Below are 24,225 nucleotides of genomic sequence, written 5' to 3' on the forward strand. Positions count from 1 at the left end.
TCAGGAGAACAGCCTTCCTTCTCTCTCTCTATAGCAGCTAACCTCAGGAGACCAGCCTTCCTTCTCTCTCTCTATAGCAGCTAACCTCAGGAGAACAGCCTTCCTTCTCTCTCTCTATAGCAGCTAACCTCAGGAGACCAGCCTTCCTTCTCTCTCTATAGCAGCTAACCTCAGGAGACCAGCCTTCCTTCTCTCTCTGTAGCAGCTAACCTCAGGAGACCAGCCTTCCTTCTCTCTCTGTAGCAGCTAACCTCAGGAGACCAGCCTTCCTTCTCTCTCTGTAGCAGCTAACCTCAGGAGACCAGCCTTCCATCTCTCTCTCTCTGTAGCAGCTAACCTCAGGAGAACAGCCTTCCATCTCTCTATAGCAGCTAACCTCAGGAGACCAGCCTTCCATCTCTCTCTCTGTAGCAGCTAACCTCAGGAGACCAGCCTTCCTTCTCTCTCTCTATAGCAGCTAACCTCAGGAGACCAGCCTTCCTTCTCTCTCTCTGTAGCAGCTAACCTCAGGAGACCAGCCTTCCTTCTCTCTCTCTATAGCAGCTAACCTCAGGAGACCAGCCTTCCTTTCTCTCTCTATAGCAGCTAACCTCAGGAGACCAGCCTTCCTTCTCTCTCTCTATAGCAGCTAACCTCAGGAGACCAGCCTTCCTTCTCTCTCTCTATAGCAGCTAACCTCAGGAGACCAGCCTTCCTTCTCTCTCTCTGTAGCAGCTAACCTCAGGAGACCAGCCTTCCTTCTCTCTTTCTATAGCAGCTAACCTCAGGAGACCAGCCTTCCTTCTCTCTCTCTATAGCAGCTAACCTCAGGAGACCAGCCTTCCTTCTCTCTCTCTATAGCAGCTAACCTCAGGAGACCAGCCTTCCTTCTCTCTCTGTAGCAGCTAACCTCAGGAGAACAGCCTTCCTTCTCTCTCTATAGCAGCTAACCTCAGGAGACCAGCCTTCCATCTCTCTCTCTATAGCAGCTAACCTCAGGAGACCAGCCTTCCATCTCTCTCTCTCTATAGCAGCTAACCTCAGGAGAACAGCCTTCCATCTCTCTCTCTGTAGCAGCTAACCTCAGGAGACCAGCCTTCCTTCTCTCTCTGTAGCAGCTAACCTCAGGAGACCAGCCTTCCTTCTCTCTCTGTAGCAGCTAACCTCAGGAGACCAGCCTTCCTTCTCTCTCTGTAGCAGCTAACCTCAGGAGACCAGCCTTCCTTCTCTCTCTGTAGCAGCTAACCTCAGGAGACCAGCCTTCCATCTCTCTCTCTCTGTAGCAGCTAACCTCAGGAGAACAGCCTTCCATCTCTCTATAGCAGCTAACCTCAGGAGACCAGCCTTCCATCTCTCTCTCTGTAGCAGCTAACCTCAGGAGACCAGCCTTCCTTCTCTCTCTCTATAGCAGCTAACCTCAGGAGACCAGCCTTCTTTCTCTCTCTGTAGCAGCTAACCTCAGGAGACCAGCCTTCCTTCTCTCTCTCTATAGCAGCTAACCTCAGGAGACCAGCCTTCCTTCTCTCTCTCTATAGCAGCTAACCTCAGGAGACCAGCCTTCCTTCTCTCTCTCTATAGCAGCTAACCTCAGGAGACCAGCCTTCCTTCTCTCTCTCTATAGCAGCTAACCTCAGGAGACCAGCCTTCCTTCTCTCTCTGTAGCAGCTAACCTCAGGAGACCAGCCTTCCTTCTCTCTTTCTATAGCAGCTAACCTCAGGAGACCAGCCTTCCTTCTCTCTCTCTATAGCAGCTAACCTCAGGAGACCAGCCTTCCTTCTCTCTCTCTATAGCAGCTAACCTCAGGAGACCAGCCTTCCTTCTCTCTCTGTAGCAGCTAACCTCAGGAGAACAGCCTTCCTTCTCTCTCTCTATAGCAGCTAACCTCAGGAGACCAGCCTTCCATCTCTCTCTCTATAGCAGCTAACCTCAGGAGACCAGCCTTCCATCTCTCTCTCTCTATAGCAGCTAACCTCAGGAGAACAGCCTTCCATCTCTCTCTCTGTAGCAGCTAACCTCAGGAGACCAGCCTTCCTTCTCTCTCTGTAGCAGCTAACCTCAGGAGACCAGCCTTCCTTCTCTCTCTGTAGCAGCTAACCTCAGGAGACCAGCCTTCCTTCTCTCTCTGTAGCAGCTAACCTCAGGAGACCAGCCTTCCTTCTCTCTCTGTAGCAGCTAACCTCAGGAGACCAGCCTTCCTTCTCTCTCTGTAGCAGCTAACCTCAGGAGAACAGCCTTCCTTCTCTCTCTCTGTAGCAGCTAACCTCAGGAGACCAGCCTTCCTTCTCTCTCTGTAGCAGCTAACCTCAGGAGAACAGCCTTCCTTCTCTCTCTGTAGCAGCTAACCTCAGGAGAACAGCCTTCCTTCTCTCTCTACAGCAGCTAACCTCAGGAGACCAGCCTTCCTTCTCTCTCTGTAGCAGCTAACCTCAGGAGACCAGCCTTCCTTCTCTCTCTGTAGCAGCTAACCTCAGGAGAACAGCCTTCCTTCTCTCTCTACAGCAGCTAACCTCAGGAGACCAGCCTTCCTTCTCTCTCTCTGTAGCAGCTAACCTCAGGAGACCAGCCTTCCTTCTCTCTCTCTATAGCAGCTAACCTCAGGAGAACAGCCTTCCTTCTCTCTCTATAGCAGCTAACCTCAGGAGACCAGCCTTCCTTCTCTCTCTGTAGCAGCTAACCTCAGGAGACCAGCCTTCCTTCTCTCTCTCTATAGCAGCTAACCTCAGGAGAACAGCCTTCCTTTCTCTCTCTGTAGCAGCTAACCTCAGGAGACCAGCCTTCCTTCTCTCTCTCTGTAGCAGCTAACCTCAGGAGAACAGCCTTCCTTCTCTCTCTCTGTAGCAGCTAACCTCAGGAGACCAGCCTTCCATCTCTCTCTCTATAGCAGCTAACCTCAGGAGACCAGCCTTCCTTCTCTCTCTGTAGCAGCTAACCTCAGGAGACCAGCCTTCCTTCTCTCTCTACAGCAGCTAACCTCAGGAGAACAGCCTTCCTTCTCTCTCTCTGTAGCAGCTAACCTCAGGAGACCAGCCTTCCATCTCTCTCTGTAGCAGCTAACCTCAGGAGACCAGCCTTCCTTCTCTCTCTGTAGCAGCTAACCTCAGGAGAACAGCCTTCCTTCTCTCTCTGTAGCAGCTAACCTCAGGAGAACAGCCTTCCTTCTCTCTCTCTATAGCAGCTAACCTCAGGAGACCAGCCTTCCTTCTCTCTCTGTAGCAGCTAACCTCAGGAGACCAGCCTTCCTTCTCTCTCTCTATAGCAGCTAACCTCAGGAGAACAGCCTTCCTTCTCTCTCTCTATAGCAGCTAACCTCAGGAGACCAGCCTTCCTTCTCTCTCTCTATAGCAGCTAACCTCAGGAGAACAGCCTTCCTTCTCTCTCTCTATAGCAGCTAACCTCAGGAGACCAGCCTTCCTTCTCTCTCTATAGCAGCTAACCTCAGGAGACCAGCCTTCCTTCTCTCTCTGTAGCAGCTAACCTCAGGAGACCAGCCTTCCTTCTCTCTCTGTAGCAGCTAACCTCAGGAGACCAGCCTTCCTTCTCTCTCTGTAGCAGCTAACCTCAGGAGACCAGCCTTCCTTCTCTCTCTATAGCAGCTAACCTCAGGAGACCAGCCTTCCTTCTCTCTCTCTATAGCAGCTAACCTCAGGAGACCAGCCTTCCTTCTCTCTCTCTATAGCAGCTAACCTCAGGAGATCTGTAGCAGCACTGGTAAGGCTAGATTGTACACACATGCACTCACATTCACACACACAGAGACGCAGATCTACTCTTGCACAGTACACATACACAGTCACGTGTGAACAGATCAACGGACTTACCTAAAAGCTCACCCGACACCTACCCAAACAGAACTCACAAATGAACACAAAACCACAGCCGTCGCTCACACAACCATTTTCAAACAAATTCCCTCACTCTTTCACACACTGCCTCACCGTGTCTCTGAAGCCGTCGTATTTGTAGACATGGCCATTGCTGGTTGCCAGTTTGATGCCGTGTCCCAGACACACACGCCTCCATGTGGCCACAGACAGCTCTGCTGCCGGGATGTTGTCCACCTTCCCGGTCTTACTGCTCTTATACACCACATTCTGCTTACTGAACCGCAGACGACCGTCGTTCTGCAGAGAGACCACACACACACACACACACACACAAACACACTTAGGTTATTGCGATTGACAAACTCGCGAGTAGCTAGATGCCGATTGGATATTGGTATATCCATTACAATACTCAATTTTCCTTGGCTAAAAAGAAAACACGAAGCAAAGACTTCACTCTATGATCCTTTAAAACCTACTTTGGTCAAATATAATGTGCTATTGCTAATAAACAAATGTGACTCTGGGTGACAACATAAAAAACGTTGTTGCTAACATTAGGAGTGTTTTCCTCAGGGAATTAAGTCCTCTTCATACTGGTAGAGTGCCAACCCTAATATCCATGTCTACTTCTATCCTGGTCCTGGAGACCCACAGGATGTGCAGGCATTCGTTCCACATTGATCCCTGGCAGGCCTAACAGACCTGATTCAACTAATCAGGGCACAGTTTTCCAAAAGCATCTTAAGGCTAAGTTCGTCATTAGAACCTCTGTATGAGCATATTTAAAGTCTCCGAGCTGTTTCCCAAAACATTTGTTACTAAAGTTGCAATTGAAAATGCTTGTTATTTACCGACTGCCTCATTCGCTATTAAAACAGCTAAGTGCATCGTTAAATGCTTTTTTTTTGTCCTTCCGCGTCACTTTACAGACAGCATATCTCAGCTAAACATGGAATCCAGATGTTTATCTGTCTCTGTGACCACCGGTAACTTCAGAACGAAGTTGACTACACATAGAAAGTTGCCAATGTCTTTGCAATTCCTACAAACAAGCAAAGGATAAACAGATACTTCAAATGAAAACCAAGATGACTGCATTAAAAGATAAATACAGTAGGCTACATACATAGGCCTATATATTTCCATCATATTGAAATCAATTTCACGTTCAGCCAATCTAGTTCTATTTTGCTGGCTAGCATACTGTCTGTCATTTTTGCGTCAATGCATATTTAATGTGTAACATGTGCACAATGTGCCAAATCTGTGACTTATTGCAATATTATTGGGAACGCATTTGAATAGCTAGTTACTGACCCAGGACCCCTTGGATTCATGGTAGATCTCGTTGAACTCCAGCGTGTCTCCCATCTCTGCCTCTACAAGTGATGCTCAGCTGAGGACACAGAGGAAGACCATGTCAAACAGTTAGCAAGCTAGCAATGTTAATTCAGAGGAGCCCACGTTGTAATATATCGAGCTATTTTGCTAATTCCTCTGAGAGTCAACGGGTGACACAGACTGTTGTTGCCATTTCATTTAATATCTAATTAGCTAGCTAGCTTTGCAAAATCAAAACATGTAGTTAGGCTAAGTAGCTAGCCAATAACAACATACGAAAGCTAGCGTGACAACTCAATGCGGTTATAAAGGCTTAGTAGTAAGTGAACAACAGTGAGCAAGCTGTTTTATTTCTGGTTAGAACATGCAGATACTAACTGGCTATCTATCGTAAAACGTTAGATAGCTGGATATGTAACGAGATTGCTAGTAAATGGATGCCAATCGAGTGTGGCTAGCATGCTAGCTGGCTAGTGATGATGTTGAGTTGCTTCGTCAACTATTTGATTCCTATGGATCAATAGTAGCTCGGGCAATTTTACTTGTTTACTTGATCTAGTTTTATACGCATATATTTGCAATCCACTATTTATCTCCCTAAATAAAAATAACAAAAACTTGATGTCTTACTGTAAATGTGATGAGGAGACCTCGCCGTTTCCCGCGTGAAGCGTCAAGGCAAGCGCTGACGTCACCGGACATAAATCAATGCTACTTTAGCATTTACTTCCGTTTCGTTCTTCTTACCAGAAAATAACACGTTTTAAAGATGTTCGGCTGTGTTGGTCTTTCGCCTGACACTAACATAAACAAATTGTCTTTTTCTAGAAACAGATGAGAATTGTTTAATACGAAAGCTTTCAGTTTTTTAGTAAGGCCTTGTTTTATGAAACGCAACCCTCATCGTTTTCAGAACCGCCTGCAATGACTGCTCACCACCACTAAGGGGTGCACGCAGCAACCTGTTAAAATAATGGTTCACTGTGATGATGGATGGATGATGATCAAGCCACCGGTCGGCCATATTGGCACTCCCCAGTAGGAGCAGTCCTCAGTAGGAATGAATGGAATTGTACTGTATTTCAATTAAATGTTTAAATGACAAAATTACATGTATTTATGTATTGTTTTGTTGTAGTGGGGGCAGTATCATTAGTAATCTCAAAAAGTATACTTTGCTCACATAATATAATTAATTGGTATGCATTAAGGTGTTTTAATTGAATAAATGTGGCAAAAACTAATGTAGACATTAACAAATGCATTTCTAAAGCTTCCAAAATATTTTTTACAATGGTGGGGAGTGATAAGATGGTCTGTGCTATCCTGGATCTTTGGGACATCCCTACCCCATTGAAGATGACATGTAAAATGGTAAGGGTTAGTGTAAGGGTAGGGGCATCTTGACCGTGGAGGCATGGGGCAGCATCCCCTAAATGTCATCTAGAGTATATATATAAATCATTGGACCCATCCCATATAGCCTACTGTACCACTTTGGCAAAGGAATTACACAAATTACACTTGTTCCACTGACTTGCCTTGATCCAATATCAACATACTACGTTATATGAATCCTATGAGCAGACACATATCAATGTTTTGATAATAATGAAATATTAGTTTTTAAATTGTTAGAATTAACATTGGTCTCTCTCTCTCTCTCTCTCTCTCTCTCTCTCTCTCTCTCTCTCTCTCACACCCACACACATACACATACACATACATCAATCGCATCTCACACTCTGGGTACACAATGGCACACGTTAACTGACAGGTGGAAGTGAGAGCAGGAGATCAGACTAGTCTAACTGTCAATAATGCTAATGGCAAAGGAATGACTATAACACAAAGGAGAAAAGTAGGAGTGAAGCAGGCAAACATTCATAGGCATATACATACACACACACACACACACACACACACACACCTAAATACACAGTGACTACACACAGACATCACACTCTATTCCTAAACCCTGTCCACTTTAATTCAAGTGGACTGATTTCATTTGCTGAGGTATATTGCATTGACGTAACATGTAGGCCTACAAATCTCCCGATGAAGCATCATGGGAATGAAATAAGTATATGTTTGATGAAAAGGAAGAATCACTGAGAGATAGAAATTGGTTGTGTCAAGTTCCAGTCATCCCAGATAGCACATTTGGTTCATTGGAAGTTGTGGAAACGTACATTTCTGGTTTCACATTGGTTCTGGGAACGAAGCCATAAGTTTTCTAACCGGTAAAACAGAATGTTTTTTAAACGTTCTGACAACAAAAGTGAAAATGTCACCTGTTCTGGTTTCAGGGAGGTTTTGAGAACGTTTACTATGGTTCCCTTAAAGTTTTCCTGGGAGATTTTATTAACTTTCTGAGAACAAAATGTATAGGTTATTTGAAGAGAAAATGTTTCAATAAGACTTTTAATAACACTCCTTGCTTAGTTTGGGTTAACTGATTTGAACATCAAACAGACAGGACACATGGAAAATCATTTGCTTGGGCAAATGCATTTATTTTTTTGTAGCTCTGCATTAATGAGATTTGAACTTATGAACTTCTGATTTCTATTCATGGAATTAGTCCACTTCGCCACCAGGATGGAGCTAGCATATCATGTTTTTTTTTACTCATAGAAATCTGTTCATTTTAGTCTATTCAAACAGACCCAATTTCAAAGGAAACAAGCACTCATTAAGATCAGGTGTGGGCAATTAATGGGTGAGGCTAACACACCTTAATACACTTAAAGGAAAGGTTGCGCGATATATAGTCCACAAATCTGATAAGATAGATTGATTATATTCCATCTAAAAGGTCTTAATGCAAAAGTTGATATATATTTAAAAATTATACACTTCTATTTTTGCAATTTGAATTACATTTATAAAAACTCCTATACCAACTATACACTGCGGCTTTGATGTCAAGAAAGGAACAGCCTACTCTTGGCTTCGGCGATGTAGGCCAATCGGACAAGTAGGTACTAAAGTGACGAAAGAGTTTTGTCATGTTATGTTGCTAGTAGATGATAAAAAAACTAAGGTAACCTAGTGGTTAGAGTGTTGGGCCAGTAACCAAAAGGTTGCTGGATTGAATCCCCAAGCTGATAAGGTAAAAATCTGTGGTTTTGCCCCTGAGCAAGGCAGTTAACCCACTGTTCCATGGGAGCCACAGACGTGGATGTCGATTATGGCAGCCCCCCGCACCTCTCAGATTCAGAGGGGTTGGGTTAAATGCATTCAGTTGTACAACAATACTGCAATTTGAATTACATTCAGTATAATTTTTTTGTTTTACCCCCTTTTCTCCCCAATTTCGTGGTATCCAATTGTTAGTATTGTTGGTATCCAATTGTTGTCTCATCGCTACAACTTGGGAGAGACAAAGGTCGAAAGCCATGCGTCCTCCGAAACACACCCAACCAAGCTGCACTGCTTCTTAACACCAGGAAGCCAGGCACACCAATGTGTCGGAGGAAACACCACCAGAGACTCTGGGTTCACGCCCAGGCTCTGTCACAGCCGGCCATGACCGGGAGGTCCGTGGGGCGATGCGCAATTGGCCTAGCATCGTCCGGGTTAGGGAGGGTTTGGCCGGTAGGAATATCCTTGTCTCATCGCGCACTTGTGACTCCTGTGGTGGGCTGGGCCGGGCCCACCACAGGAGTCGCTAGTGCTGCGATGAGCCTAGGCGTTAACCCAGAGTCTCTGGTGGCACAGCTGACACTGCGATGCAGTGCCCAAGACCACTGTGCCACCCGGGAGGCAGCACATACTTCTTTGAGTTGCTCAATTGAACCATGAGGAAACCTGTAGGAAACATTATGCTGAAGTACTGAAATTCCCACCAAAGAAAAATATGGTTCTCAGAACGTTATGTGCTAGCTGGGTATCCTGCGGAATTTGTTGGTTGTATGCAAAATAACCATAGCACAACACTCTCACCAAGCTCTAAGAAACATGGTTCTCAAAACGTTATGTGCTAGCTGGGGTGGCTCCTTCAAGTTTAGCCTATGCGTCAACTTGGTGAATCACCAGGAGGATAAAGAAATAAAGGGAGGGATAGGAGGGGGACAGAAACTTTCTCCCTCCTTACAAAAACCATCCGCAGTCAGTCTGTCACACAGACCATACGCCCGTCAAGTCTACGGACCGTCAACGTCAGCCAGGCGGATTTGGTGCGCACACCTCGGCTTGGATATACAGGGACCCACCGATGGAATTCGGTGTTATCGATATTTTTTTTATCAACTCACAAATTTTTCATTAGAGAAGGTGTGAATTCCACGTACCCAGGATTCAGAAATGTATTTTCTTCAAGAGAATATATTTAAAATTGGATTAATCAAGGAGAAATGAAAGTTGAATAGGTTAAACTAACAAAAGAGGATACGAATTCATCATTACGCAATTTGGCAAGTTGTCTTTGGATAAAGCCTTGCTGATTTAATCAGTGTGAACTGAAAGGAAATAAAGTCATTTGCCAAAAATAAAAATGCATTTTGGAGGTAAGTCCCAGTAAAAAGTATCAAAGCTTAATATCTTCCACATTAACAGTCTTGTAAAAATATGTATTTATTTATTATAATGATGATTCATGTGATTAGGATAATAATGATTTACCGATGGCTTTTACAAATTAATATTTTACAAACCACACTAGTGGTATTTCTGTTATTTGATCATTTTGAAATTTCCACAGTAGGAGTTCCCAGTATGTTGTATATTTTGGATAATGATATGACTAAGGTGAATTTGCACTTAATTTTCTCTACTTACCTAACTCAAATTTCTAAGTAAATTTCAATGAATATATGAATCCTGAATATTTTCAGATAATAGCAGAAATCCCTCCCCAATTGACAATTGTAATAACATATTAAAAGATAACAAATATGTAAAGCACATTTATCTGAGAATACAGAAGAAACAGAGTAGTTCAACTTTTGTCTGCAGATATCATATATATTGATACTCAAAATATAAACAAATACTGAGATCAAATGTTATAACATAACCAAAATCCCTTTGAGAATTTCCCTGTTCTATTAAAAATGGGATTTTTCAGTGTAGGACATTGAGGAAGCAATTTGATCTGAATGTAAGTTTTCACAAGCTTGGAAATGACAAATGTTTTTTAAATTAGCGCTCGTGTGTGTGTGTGTGTGTGTGTGTGTGTGTGTGTGTGTGTGTGTGTGTGTGTGTGTGTGTGTGTGTGTGTGTGTGTGTGTGTGTGTGTGTGTGTGTGTGTGAATGGGAAGTTTCCTTCATTGTAAAAAATGGCTTCGGTTGAGAGGTGCAAGATGGAGCTAAAGCCCTTGTCTAGTTAGCTGGCACTGATATGAGAAAGTACATTGTTCACGTTAGTCAGGGTGTGAGAACACACATACACCTGCCCCTTGGGACAGCCTATGCGGCTGCTGTTCCGTGTCTGTGAATGGGAGGTAAAAGAGAGGGAGGTTAAACATTGTTTGACAAAATTATGCAAAATGTCTTCTCACTGTCAACTGCGTTCATTTTCATCAAACTAAACATGTGTAAATATTTCTATGAACATAACAAGATTCAACAACTGAGACATAAACTGAACGAGTTCCACAGACATGTGACTAACAGAAATGGAATCATGTGTCCCTGAACAAAGGGGGGTTCAAAATCAAAAGTAACAGTCAGTATCCCGTGTGGCCACCAGCTGCATTAAGTACTGCAGTGCATCTCCTCCTCATGGACTGCACCAGATTTGCCCGATCTTGCTGTGAGATGTTACCCCACTCTTCCACCAAGGCACCTGCAAGTTCCTGGACATTTCTGGGTGGAATGGCCCAAGTCCTCACCCTCCGATCCAACAGATCCCAGATGTTCTCAATGGGATTGAGATCCGGGCTATTCGCTGGCCATGGCAGAACACTGACATTCCTGTCTTGCACGAAATCACGCACAGAACGAGCAGTATGGCTGGTGACATTGTCATGCTGGAGGGTCATGTCAGGATGAGCCTGCAGGAAGGATAACACATGAGGGAGGAGGATGTCTTCCCTGTAATACACAGTGTTGAGATTGCCAGCAATGACAACAAGCTCAGTCTGATGATGCTGTGACACACTGCCCCAGACAATGACGGACCCTCCTCCAAATCGATCCTGTTCCAGAGTACAGGCCTCGGTGTAATGCCTATTCTTTCGACGATAAACACGAATCCGACCATCACCCCTGGTGAGACAAAACCGCGACTCGTCAGTGAAGAGCAGTTTTTGTCAGTCCTGTCTGGTCCAGCGATGGTGGGTCTGTTCCCATAGGCGACGTTGTTGCCTTACAACAGGCCTACAAGCCCTCAGTCCAGCCTCTCTTAGCCTATTGCGGACAGTCTGAGCACTGATGGAGGGATTCTGATTTCCTGGTGTAACTCGGGCAGTTGTTGTTGCCATCTTGTACCTGTCCCACAGGTGTGATGTTCGGATGTACCGATCCTGTGCAGGTGTTACACGTGATCTTACACTGCGAGGCCGATCAGTTGTCCGTCCTGTCTCCCTGTAGTGGTGTCTTAGACGTCTCACAGTACGGACATTGCAATTTATTGCCCTGGCCACATCTACAGTCCTCATGCCTCCTTGCAGCATGCCTAAGGCACATTCACGCAGATGAGCAGGGACCCTGCGCATCTTTCTGATGTTTTTCAGAGTCAGTAGAAAGGCCTCTTTAGTGTCCTAAGTTTTCATAACTGTGACCTTAATTGCCTACCGTCTGTAAGCTGTTAGTATCTTAACGACTGTTCCACAGGTGCATGTTCATGAATTGTTTATGGTTCATTGAACAAGCATGGGAAACAGTGTTTAAACCCTTTACAATGAAGATCTGAGTTTATAAGCTCTAAAACAAAAGAATAATAGGCTGAAGATTTCCTCTCTCTCCCTGCCTCTCTCTCTCTCTCTCTCTCTCTCTCTCTCTCTCCCTACCTCTCTCTCTCTCCCTCCCTCTCTCTCGCTCCCTGCCTCTCTCTCTCTCTCTCTCTCTCTCTCTCTCTCTCTCTCTCTCTCTCTCTCCCTGCCTCTCTCCCTCTCTCGCTCCCTGCCTCTCTCTCTCTCGCTCTCTCTCTCTCCCTGCCTCTCTCTCTATCTCCGTGCCTTTCTCTCTCTCTCCCTGCCTCTCTCTCTCTATCTCCGTGCCTCTCTCTCTCTCTCTTCCTGCCTCTCTCTATCTCCGTGCCTCTCTCTCTCTCCCTGCCTCTCTCTCTCTCTATCTCCGTGCCCCTCTCTCTCTCCCTGCCTCTCTCTCTCTCTATCTCCGTGCCCCTCTCTCTCTCCACGCCTCTCTCTCTCCCACTGTTTTTCCCCCTCCTCTCTCCCACACTTTCAGGTGGTCTTCAATAAAGCAATAAGGTTAAAACAACAACCCCCTCCCCCCTTACAAATTATCCAATATTAGTTATATAACTAAACCACTTAATATGACCAAGTTTCCCAGATTTGAGCATATAAAGAATATAAACCAAGTTCAAACAGACCATATTGCCTTTGACTTCTTTCTTTCTTTCTTTCTGTCTGCTGTGTGTTTTTCTCTCTGACACATACACACCGGCATGTTATGGCTGGGAGGCTGAATTAGTGTCGGTGTGTTTCAGATAACAGTGTTTGTGTCCGTGTGGAAAGCAGAGCACATCCACTCTGTTGAAGGGTTCAAACCCACCCTTGGATCTAGAGCAGAAAGACCGAAGAATACAGGAGAAAGTAAAGAGAAGGGGAGGAAAGAAAAAGCGATGGACCATTCACATCCTTTGCTCAGCTCCATCCTTGACTCTTTGTGTGTCAGAGAGTGGGAGAGAGACATTGAGGTAGAAAGAGTGAGAGAAAGGGGGATTGAGTAAGAGAAGGAGAAAGTGGTGGTGCAGGATTAATACAGTACAGATTCCCTATTGACAGGAGTTAGCGAGAGGGAGAGGGGGAATGATGTAAAATGAGTTGGTCACGCTTTGAACAGTTACACATGCTGTTTACATTTTTCCCAAATTAACATGGCCCTTCACTTCATCTCTCTCTCTGCCTTTCCCTTATTCTCTCTCATCCAAGTCCTTTATTCATTCTCCTCCTCTCTGTGTTTCTCTCTACATCCCTCTCTTTATGTCTGTCTGTCTCTCACTTTCTCCCCCATCCCCCTTTTCTCCTTCTCTCCTTCTCAATTTTTTTCTAAAGCAGACAGACCGGATACATTGAATGGAAGGCTCTTGTATTTTTGTTGTTGTAGATTTCTTTTTTAAGCGTAACCTGGGGGTTTGGATAGGGAGTTAGGTTTCTCATTTACCTTTCCCTGCTCTGCCTAAGTCTGAATGTTTGAAAAAAGGAAGGAAGAATGGAAAGAGGTATAGTAGATGAAGGGAATGAGGTGTGCTAATTAGAGAGGGGAAGAAAGAGAGAGACCAAAAAGTGAACATCGAAGGAGAGAAAGAAAGGGATATGGAGAAAGCTAATATTGATCATTAGTGGTGGATGGAAAGCAGAGAGGACGAAGTGTGTAATAAAATCAACAGAAAGTAAGAAAGAATTAAAGACAGATTTCTCTGGGAAGGAGTGGGAATAAACAAATGGGGAGAGGAAGATAATTAAATCAGAGAGAGAAGCACAAAAATAAAAAGAGTGAACGTTGAGTTTGTTGGAAGTAGCACAGAGAGGGTTTTGTTGTAATCATTCAATTGTATTGTATGTTTTATGCCTCTCTATCTCCCCTTTGGTTTTCTGTCATTGATGTTCTTTGGCAATCCAGGGTCCGTTCCATGCCAAGTAGATCAATTTGAATTTCAATATGAACTCCAAGAAGATATCTCTAGGGATAAGAGATGTGTGTGTGTGTGTGTGTGTGTGTGTGTGTGTGTGTGTGTGTGTGTGTGTGTGTGTGTGTGTGTGTGTGTGTGTGTGTGTGTGTGTGTGTGTGTGTGTGCATATGCTCAAGCACATGTAAGTGTGTTTCAAAAGATTGGCACATTGGTCCTTGTGTGTGTGTGTGCATATGTGCGTGTGTGTGTGCATGTATGTGTGTGTGTGTGTGTGTGTTGAGTTAGTGAAGGAATGCACATTTGATTGAGTACATAAATCTGTGCTCTAACTGTACACAGGCACACAACATCGACCCTGACCCTGCCCCCCCCCCCCCCCCCCACCCCCAAAAAATCTGTCGTTCTGCTCCTGAACAGGTAGTTAACCCACTGTTCCTAGGCCATCATTGAAAATAAGAATTTGTTCTTAACTGACTTGACTAGTTAAATAAAGGTAAAAAATAAATGAAATATGCGCAATGCGGAGTGCCTGGACAGTTTATAATGTGGAGTGCCCTTAGCCGTGGTATATTGGCCAAATCCCTGGGGTGCCCCATTGCTATTATAAACTGGTTACCAACGTAATTAGAACAGTAAAAATAAATGTTTCGTCATACCCAGGGTATACGGTCTCATATACCACGGCTTTCAGCCAATCAGCATTCTGGGCTCGAACCACCCAGTTTATAATGTAGAATGTAGCACCGCTTCCAATCCAAGTGCCAATGCCGTTTAGCAAACTCCGAGCAGGGTTATGGTCAGATGACATGAAAATAGAGTTCTTTGGCCACGCACACGAGTGGTGGGTTTGTCATTGAAAAACAGAAGCATATACAGAATAGTAGCTCATACCCACTGTAAAATATGGTGTTGGATTGTTGATGTTATGGGGCTATTTTGCTTCCACTGGTCCTGGGGCCCTTGTTAAGGTCAACTGCATCATCAACTTTAAGAAATATATTTTAGCCCAAAACCTGGCTCCCTCAGCTAGGAGGCGGAAACTTGGACGCAAGGGGATCTTCCATCAAGACAATAACCCCAAACACAAAATACACAAATAAATGGTTAATTGACCACAAAATCAACAGTCTCCAGACTTGAACCCATTGAAAACTTGTGGTTTGAATTGAAGACGGCAGTCCATAAGCAGAGATGAAGGATATCAAGGATCTGTAACAATTCTGTGTGAAGAAATGGTCTAAGACCCCTTCCAATGTGTTCTCCCACTCAAAAATCCTTTTAGAAAAGGTTCATTGTCAATATCCTCGCAAGGTGAGGCTGCTGGAGTACTGAAAACAGGCTGCCAGTCATTTACAACCTTGTCTTTTTTGGATTTGTTTTATTAGTTAAATGAAATAGTCTCTGAGCAACTCTATTAGTATAAAATAAAAAACCCACTTAGCATACAATACAGCTCTGTGTTTGTATGATTTATTTTACAGTCTTTTTTTGCTCATCTTTATCAAGGGTGCCAATCATTTAGGACATGACTGTAGCTGATAGCAAGTCTTCTGTAGTCTGTAGGATATGTACCCCAGCCCTGAGACCAGCCTGTGCCCTGACATTAAACTTTGAACCCTAACCACAATGTTCAACCTTGACTGACCACAGACTCCTAACCTAATCAAGCACCATAAACCTTGTCCTACAGCTGGCAGCCATAATTTTGTGCAAAGTTTGACATTTACATCTGCAATCAAACCATAGATTAACATAGATAATCAAACATGGTTTAGAGAATGGAGAACTGTGTGTATAGACACACACACACATATGCAGGCACACACACACAGGTCACGGGGAACCTCTGTTGTAATGTGATCATGCCTGTGAGAATGTTCTGGCTTCAACCTGGCCTGTGGAGTTTGTTCTTAGTGCCAGGTACTGCTCCCTGCTCAGAAGACCGAGGGTTTGGGCTTTACGTTATCGTAACATTTACCGTCCACAGTAAAACTGTCTCATTCTACAGAAGACACTTGTGCATCAAAACGGCATTCTGCCAGACTGCGTTGTGTTTTGCATTAAAACACATGCAATGTGAAGTGTCCCAGGTGTGTGTTAGGAGGTTACCTAGATTAGTTATCGTTCTCTGCAGGATTCTTCGATGTTCCAAGGGAGAGTTGTTGAGCTGTTGCCATTCGTTCTAAATATTAAGGTGTGTCGGGCATTGAGCTTTTGTGATTGAAAGGAGTTGACATGTTTTTGCTGTAACTGTTAAACTGATTCAGATGAAAGGTGTTGAGGTGTGTTAAGGAGTAATATGTTGAAAGTGATGACGTTGAGAAATGGGTTCTATAGTGGACAAAGTCCTGACATGTTTGGTTAGTCCTGAGCAGAACAAGGTGTCTGCATAAATGTTTGTGAGTTGTTCAAGAGCTCCACTTAAGTCTTTCACTCCCTGGGGGCAAACTGATGGAGGGAAGAATGAGGGAGTGATAGAGAGAGAGAGAGCACTAATCGGGGTTAATAAGCTGCTGTTATTTTGGCCTGGGGCGAAAAACGTAACACTTCTAAAGACGAGAAGAAAGAGAGGGGGGTAAAGGAGGAGAAGGAGAGGGGGGGTAAAGGAGGAGAAGGAGAGGGGGAGGTAAAGGAGGAGAAGGAGAGGGGGGTAAAGGAGGAGAAGGAGAGGGGGGGTAAAGAAGGAGAGGGGGAGGTAAAGGAGGAGAAGGAGAGGGGGGGGTAAAGGAGGAGAAGGAGATGGGGGGTAAAGGAGGAGAAGGAGAGGGGGAGGTAAAGGAGGAGAAGGAGAGGGGGAGGTAAAGGAGGAGAAGGAGAGGGGGAGGTAAAGGAGGAGAAGGAGAGGGGGGGAGGTAAAGGAGGAGAAGGAGAGGGGGAGGTAAAGGAGGAGAAGGAGAGGGGGAGGTAAAGGAGGAGAAGGAGAGGAGGGGGGGAGGTAAAGGAGGAGAAGGAGAGGGGGAGGTAAAGGAGGAGAAGGAGAGGGGGGGGGTAAAGGAGTAGAAGGAGAGGGGGAGGTAAAGGAGGAGAAGGTGAGGGGGTAAAGGACGAGAAGGAGAGGGGGGGTAAAGGACGAGAAGGAGAGGGGGGGTAAAGGAGGAGAAGGAGAGGGGGTAAAGGAGGAGAAGGAGAGGGGGGTAAAGGAGGAGAAGGAGAGGGGGAGGTAAAGGAGGAGAAAGAGAGGGGGGTGTAAGGGAGGAGAAGGAGAGGGGGGGGTAAAGGAGGAGAAGGAGAGGAAATGGGGAAAACAATCAACAACCTGAAAACTTTCTACAAATAGATGGAGGGACTGAAAGGAAGAGAGGAAATGAGAAACATAGAGGGATATTGCAGGAGTAAGAAAGACAGGAGAGAATAAGTGGAAGAGGAGTTGAAAGAGAGAAAGGAGGGAGATGGATTGGATAGAGAGAGAAAGAAGGGGATGGATGGATGGGGTAACAGAGAGGTGGTCACATCCTGTACAGAACATATTTCACACCTGGTGAACAGCAACATGTTTAAAACTCATAATTACACAGACCCTTGCCCTGTCTGCCTGGAAGACCGAGAGAGACCGGGACCATGAATACAAGCGAGGTGGAGGAATGGAAAAGAGAGAGAGTATAGTGAGGATGAAACGGTTCTTGGAAAGCAAAGGGCAAAGGAGAATAGGAGAGAGATAACAGATGTGTGTGTGGCAACAAGATGGAGAAAGGTAGAGATAGAGATTAAAGGATGCATAAAAGGAGAGCCTTTGGGAAGTTATGACAGCTGAGTCCTGGGGGACAGACAGACAGGGGAAAAGGCTTTTCTGTGTGTTCTGTGTCTCTCATTGGCCCTATGGGACAGGGAAGTGGATAGGCACTGAGCTCTCTACCATTGACATAGATCATTTGGCCACCATTTCCCTGTGTGAAGCTGGAAGAGAGGGCCTTAAAAAGGGTCACCTCCGATTTAACACACACACACACACACACACACACACACACGTTGTGTATACATAAACTCATGTAAACAGGCACACACGCTTAACCTTAAACACACACACGTACACCAATGTATCCACACCGATGTACAGCATTTCAAATACAAACAAAAAAATCATGCACGTATATGTATGCAAATTTACAAGCAATCACATACCAACATAAACACTTATACAACACCAACATAAACACAAGTAAATTAAGGCAAATAAGAGACAAAGTTATGCATTCAAAACAAACGCACACAAATAAACATGTTGATGACAATAAAGTAAGCCAGATATATGTGTGTGTGCGTGTGTGTGTGTGTGTGTGTGTGTGTGTGTGTGTGTGGAGTGGATTTGAACAGTGAGACCATTCGTCTGACTCTTTGAAGCTATGAGTGACGTTTTATTTGAGACCAAAGGAAACATTTGACAGCCAGAACCTCCAGAATTGGATTGAAACCGAAAGGTTTTATTGCCAAGTTAGATTACTTAGATTTGCCAATATATTCAAACAAAACCATCACCATAGAGACAAAGAAATAAACAGCCTTGTGTAGTTTTAATCTTCAACAAATACTGATCTTTCCTTTGATTGCTTTCTCCCCCAGTCCATCACATCCAGCTCACACTGCTATTGTCTGCAGCCGTAGCATCGGTCCAGGTCCCAGAGCCCTACCTCAGCCTGTCTAATGAGAGAACTTCGATTGAGAGGACGTATGAGCTGACCAAGTACCTGGAGCATCAGCTGAGAGAGATAAAGGACACGTATGTGAGTACTGTACTGTTATATAGATGCTGTGTTGAAGCACTTATGTTGGAGCATGTCAATGTTTCTTTCCACAAGTGTTTGAATTCACCACATATTTGAGAAGCCTGGTTCCATTCTGTTTCTGCTCCAGCCAACCCGTTGGTCTGAACATAGTTAATCCATGTCTGATTGCACATGTTGGATTAAATATTCCTTCTCTCCCTCCCACTCCCTCTTTCCATACTCTGCTCTTCCTCCATCTCCTCCCCTCTTCCCTCCCTTAGCTATCCTACCTGGGCCCTCCGTTCAGTGATCCAGACTTCTCCCCTCCACGGCCCAACAGCACGACCCTGTCCCTGCCCAGCGCCGCCACCCGTCTGGAGTTGTGGCGGGGATTGGAGAACCGTGCCAGGCTGACCCAGAACCATAGGGCTTACTCTGTCCTGCTGGGAGCGGTGAGGGAGCTGGCCCGCTCCACCCTCTGTCCCTACCTCCAGAGCTCCCTGCTGCACTTCTCTACAGGCCTGGACAGTCTTTTGGGGTCTATATCAAACCTCATGAACACTCAGGGGTATGCTCTGCCTCCTGCTGGGATCGAGGCGCAGTACCTGCAGAGAGACACAGGGGGCGACAGAGAGGCAATGGGACGCAGACCATCTCCGCTGATGAGTCAGGGTCTCTATAAGGCAGGGGTGGAGGTGGGGCTAATGAGGCATCCTCTTGGTGATCAGAGGGGTGCTGGGACCATCAGAGGGGCAGTGAGAGGAGAAAAGGAGGAGAGCATCAGGAGAGAAACGACAGGGAGAAAGAGGGAGAGAGAGAAAGATAGAGGGAGGGGGAGGGAGGGTAGGAGAGCGGAGGTAACTAGGCCTGTGGTTAGGAGCGTGGGGTCGAGGCAGGAGGAGAGAGGGGAGGGCGGGAGGAAAGGGAGGAAGAGAGAGGCAGAAGATTGGGAGGGGGCCACTGAAGACAGGGAAGAGGAGGAAGAGTTGGAGAGAAAGGGAGGGAAGGACAGAAGGGGGAGGAGGCTGCTGAGTGTTTCAGGGGAAGGAGAGAGAACAGTTAAGCAGGGTCCACTAGACTCTGACGCCAGAGTCACTCTGTCCTTTTCAGACAGACAAAACTTCCCCCAACAACAACTCCTAAACAACAACAACAACAACAACAACAACCTCTACAGCTACAACTTCAACTATCACACCCAAAATAAGGAGAGAGCCGGGGAGGATTCAGAAAACAGGGTGACAGAGGAGGAACAATACATCATCCGAGAGTCTGCATCCCTCCTCTCCTCCTCTTCATCCTTCCACCCCCAGCGCCGATCCCCTCGCTCCTTATTCTCCCCCTCTCTCCACCCCCCCCTCTCACCCCTCTCCCTCTTCTACCCGTTTGGCACAGGGCCAGGGGAGGGACACACCCTGTTGTCAGAACCAGTTCCCCTGTCATTGAGGAGGGGTCCCCCCTTGCTGCCGCCCCCTCCCCTGCCACCTCTTCTGTCCTCCTCCCCTCTGCTGGCGGTGCAGCCGGCGCTGAACGACTTCTCCAGAAAGGTTGAGGGCTTCTGGGTACTGAGGGAACTGCAGAGCTGGCTGTGGCGCTCCGCCAAGGACTTCAACCGCCTCAAGAAGAGACTCCGAGTCTGACAGACTGATAGAGGAGGGAGGACACACACTGTCTCTCTCTCTCTCTCTCTCTCTCTCTCACTCACTCACACACACACACACACACACACACACACACACACACACACACACACACACACACACACACACACACACACACACACACACACACACACACACACACACACACACACACACACACACACACACACACACACACACGCAGTCTGAGAAACTGAGAGAACACACACGGAGACATACTCACACATAGAACCTGAGAGTGGGCACAAACACACACACATTTTCACATAGACAGTGTTGGAATACCTACCTAGCGCTGAACCACAGAAAAGTGGCTTTCTGGCCTGCCATCAGCCTGAGCACACATTGGCACATCCGGGGTTGGGACATAATCAATTGTCTGTCTCTCAGTCTGTGGACAATATCAGCACTGTCACCAATGACATGACATCATGACATAGCAGGTCATTGATCTGCCGTTGGAACTTATTTACTGGATGTAACGCCTCACAAACTGGACATAAAGGTGGTGATCAAGCAGATAGACAGTCATGTCATTGACTGAGAGCTGATTCAGAACAGCAGTGAATCACTAGACATTCATCTTCGCCAAGGGAGGAAGAGAGTTATGAATGGAGAGAGACAGAGGGAAGAAGAGGAAGGAGAAATGGCAGGATGGAGATTGGGTAGAAAGAGAGTGAGTGGGAGAAAGGGGGTGTCTGAATCAGGGGCTGACAGTTGGAGTCTGGGAGGTGGGGGTTGCTTGAGTAATCAGAAATCTGCAGATACTTACAGTAAACACTGCATAGACACCCACCGGACACACACAGTACAGACCCATTTCCAGGGGTACCAGTAATTTGTGAATTGGCCAACTGTTTTTACAGTGAGTTGTTGACACTTTTAGCTTTGGAATGGGCATCTCAGCTTTTCCCTCCGCTTGTTTCAGCCAAATGCAACACAAAAGCCCCTAAGCTTGGCATAGTTGGGTTTTCTATCAACTACCATGTGTCTTTACACAAGGACCTGTACAGTAATGTCCAACAGTGTGTATGTATAGAGTTTAAGATTAGATTATAGCTGTGATATTTATTGAACAAGATGTTGTATTTATTTTCTTGTGTGAATACTGTCCTACGTCATGTTGGAGATGGAAGAGAATCAAATATGAGTTGTTGTACTGAGATGAATGCTATTGGTCATTTAGGGAGGGGTGTTTGGGGAGTGAGGTTGTTTTTGAACGTTATGGTTTGGGTGAGGGGTACAACTGAAAGATGTAGAAGGGGGGGCATTTCCCAAAACAAAGAGCGACTCACATTCATCACAAACAAGAGGGGAATGAAAGTTTTATTTGTCTGTCTTGACAAAATTTACGATGTCTCTTTTTCTTTCATCTCTCCCCTTCCCCCCATCCCTCACTACTCCCTTTCTGTTCTCCATCCTATTATCTCACGCATCTCGCCTTCCCAAAAATATCCCTCGACCCTGCCTCGTAACAGACAGAGCTTAGGAACATAAACACACAGGTACAAACACAACCCTTAAACACGTCCACCTTCACCCCCTCTGTTTCTTTCCATTGCTCTCTCTCTCTTTAACTCTCTCTTTAACTCTCCCCCCTCTCTCTCTCTTTAACTCTCTCTTTAACTCTCTCTTTAACTCTCTCTTTAACTCTCTCTTTAACTCTCCCCCCTCTCTCTTTAACTCTCTCTTCCATCTCCCTCCCACAGTTTCTCACTCCCCCCTCTCTCTCTTTAACTCTCTCTCCCCCCTCTCTCTCTTTAACTCTCTCTTCCATCTCCCTCACACAGTTTCTCACTCCCCCCCTCTCTCTCTTTAACTCTCTCTCCCCCCTCTCTCTCTTTAACTCTCTCTTCCATCTCCCTCACACAGTTTCTCACTCCCCCCCTCTCTCTTTAACTCTCTCTTCCATTTCCCTCACACAGTTTCTCCCCCCCCCTCTCTCTTTAACTCTCTCTTCCATCTCCCTCACACAGTTTCTCACTCCCCCCCTCTCTCTCTCTTTAACTCTCTCTTCCATCTCCCTCACACAGTTTCTCACTCCCCCCTCTCTCTCTTTAACTCTCTCTTCCATCTCCCTCACACAGTTTCTCACTCCCCCCCTCTCTCTCTTTAACTCTCTCTTCCATCTCCCTCACACAGTTTCTCACTCCCCCCCCCTCTCTCTCGTTTCCCCTCAGGCTGGAAATTAAGGGATCAATGAAGGTCCCACTCTTCACCTCAGCTACACACCTACACTGTGCACAACCATTTCCCAACCCACTACACACACAGATACACAGGGCCGGTTCTAGCCTTTTGGGGGCCCTTTTAGTGTCCCCCCTCTTGACAGAGAAATGTACATTTTCAGGTTAATTTCCTGCAATATTTCTCCATGGGCGGAAATAAACTTTTTATATTTTATAAAAAAATGTCCTGCAATTCTACCTATTTTGCCATGGCTTATGCCATGTTATTGACATCTGGGTGAGAGTTACTAACAAACCTGGAGGTCACAGCCACACCATCATCCCAGACACCCTGGACACACTCAAATCCGGCGTTCCGCCGGGAACAGATCTACTGATGACTCATTTGCACTTCATATTGCTCTCTCTATTCCACTCCCACCTGGACAAGAAGAACACCTATGTGAGAATGCTGTTCATTGACTACAGCTCAGCGTTCAACACCATGGTGCCCTCCAAGCTAAACCAGTAAGCTAAGGACACTGGGACTGAATGCCTCCCTCTGTAACTGGATCCTGGACTGACGCGAAGCCCCCAGGTGGTGAGGGTAGGCAACAACACATCCACCACACTGACCCTCAACACGGGGGCCCCTCAGGGGTGCGTGCTTAGTCACCTCCTGTACTCCCTGTTCATCCACGAATGCATGGCCGCGCACGACTGCAACACCATTATTAAGTTTTCCGATGATATGATGGGGGTAGGCCTGATCACTGACAACGATGAGACAGCCTATAGGGAGGAGGTCAGAGACCTGGCAGTGTGGTGCCAGGACAACAACCTCTCCCTCAACGTCAGCAAGACAAAGGAGCTGATCGTGAACTACGGAAAACGGAGGGCCAAGCATGCCCCCATTCATATCGACAGGGTCATAGTGCAGCAGGTCGAGAGCTTCAAGTTCCTCTGTGTCCACATCACTAAGGAATTATCATGTTCCACACACGCCAACACAGTGTCATGAAGAGGACACTACAACGCCTCTTCCCCCTCAGGAGGCTGAAAACATTTGTCATAGGCCCTCAGATCCTCAAAAAGATATACAGCTGCACCATTGAGAGCATCTTGACTGCATCACCACTTTGTACAGCTGCTTGGTATCTGACTGCAAGGGTAGTGGGTACTCCCTGCCATTCAGGACCTCTATACCAAGCAGTGTCAGAGGAAGATCCTAAAAATTGTCAAAGACTCCAGCCACCCCAGTCATAGACTGTTATCTCTGCTACTCTCTGCTAAACTGAACAAGTTCCACAGACATGTGACAAACAGAAATGGAATAATGTGTCCCAGAACAAAGGGGGGGGGGGGGGTCAAAATCAAAAGTAACAGTCAGTATCTGGTGTGACCACCAGCTGCATTAAGTACTACAGTGCATCTCCTCTTCATGGACTGCACCAGATTTGCCCATTCTTACTGTGAGATGTTACCCCACTCTTCCACCAGGGCACCTGCAAGTTCCCGGATATTTCTAGGGGGAATGGCCCTAGCCCTCACCCTCCGATCCAACAGGTCCCAGACGTGCTCAATGGGATTGAGATCCGGGCTCTTCGCTGGCCATGGCAGAACACTTACATTCCTGTCTTGCAGGTAATCAGGCACAGAACGAGCAGTACGGCAGGTGGTATTGTCATGCTGGAGGGTCATGTCAGGATGAGCATGCAAGAAGGGTACCACATGAGGGAGGAGGATGTCTTCCCTGTAACACATAGAGTTGAGATTAC

The 24,225-nt window shown here is 46.0% G+C and overlaps 2 protein-coding genes across 2 annotated transcripts in view; one reads left to right on the plus strand and one right to left on the minus strand.

Annotated features, from left to right (window-relative positions):
* The window catches only part of ssrp1a (structure specific recognition protein 1a), a 38,643-nt gene extending 32,755 nt beyond the window's left edge, over positions 1-5,888 (minus strand). Inside the window, exons 1-3 of the mRNA XM_064954760.1 lie at positions 5,779-5,888; positions 5,125-5,203; positions 3,916-4,101 (exon numbers count right to left, since the gene is read on the minus strand). Of these exons, the coding sequence (XP_064810832.1) occupies positions 3,916-4,101; positions 5,125-5,178 (240 nt within the window). The 5' untranslated portion in view covers positions 5,179-5,203; positions 5,779-5,888. The remainder of the gene's footprint in view (positions 1-3,915; positions 4,102-5,124; positions 5,204-5,778) is intronic.
* A 2,456-nt stretch (positions 5,889-8,344) lies between these two features.
* Positions 8,345-20,258, plus strand: clcf1 (cardiotrophin-like cytokine factor 1). Its single transcript, XM_064955844.1, has 4 exons — positions 8,345-8,378; positions 18,476-18,636; positions 18,900-19,373; positions 20,139-20,258. Exons 1-4 carry the CDS (start codon positions 8,345-8,347, stop codon positions 20,256-20,258), a joined length of 789 nt encoding a protein of 262 aa, XP_064811916.1.
* Positions 20,259-24,225: the final 3,967 nt, after the last annotated feature.

The sequence above is a fragment of the Oncorhynchus masou genome, chromosome 32 (assembly GCF_036934945.1).
Source record: "Oncorhynchus masou masou isolate Uvic2021 chromosome 32, UVic_Omas_1.1, whole genome shotgun sequence".
Lineage (NCBI taxonomy): Eukaryota > Metazoa > Chordata > Actinopteri > Salmoniformes > Salmonidae > Oncorhynchus > Oncorhynchus masou.

Coding starts and splice junctions, on each gene's coding strand:
- clcf1 (XM_064955844.1), top strand. CDS start 8,345: ATGGCAGCCCCCCGCACCTCTCAGATTCAGAGGG. Junction 18,637..18,899: donor GAGAGATAAAGGACACGTAT/GTGAGTACTGTA, acceptor TCCCTCCCTTAG/CTATCCTACCTGGGCCCTCC. Junction 19,374..20,138: donor CTGGGACCATCAGAGGGGCA/GTGAGAGGAGAA, acceptor CTGGCGGTGCAG/CCGGCGCTGAACGACTTCTC.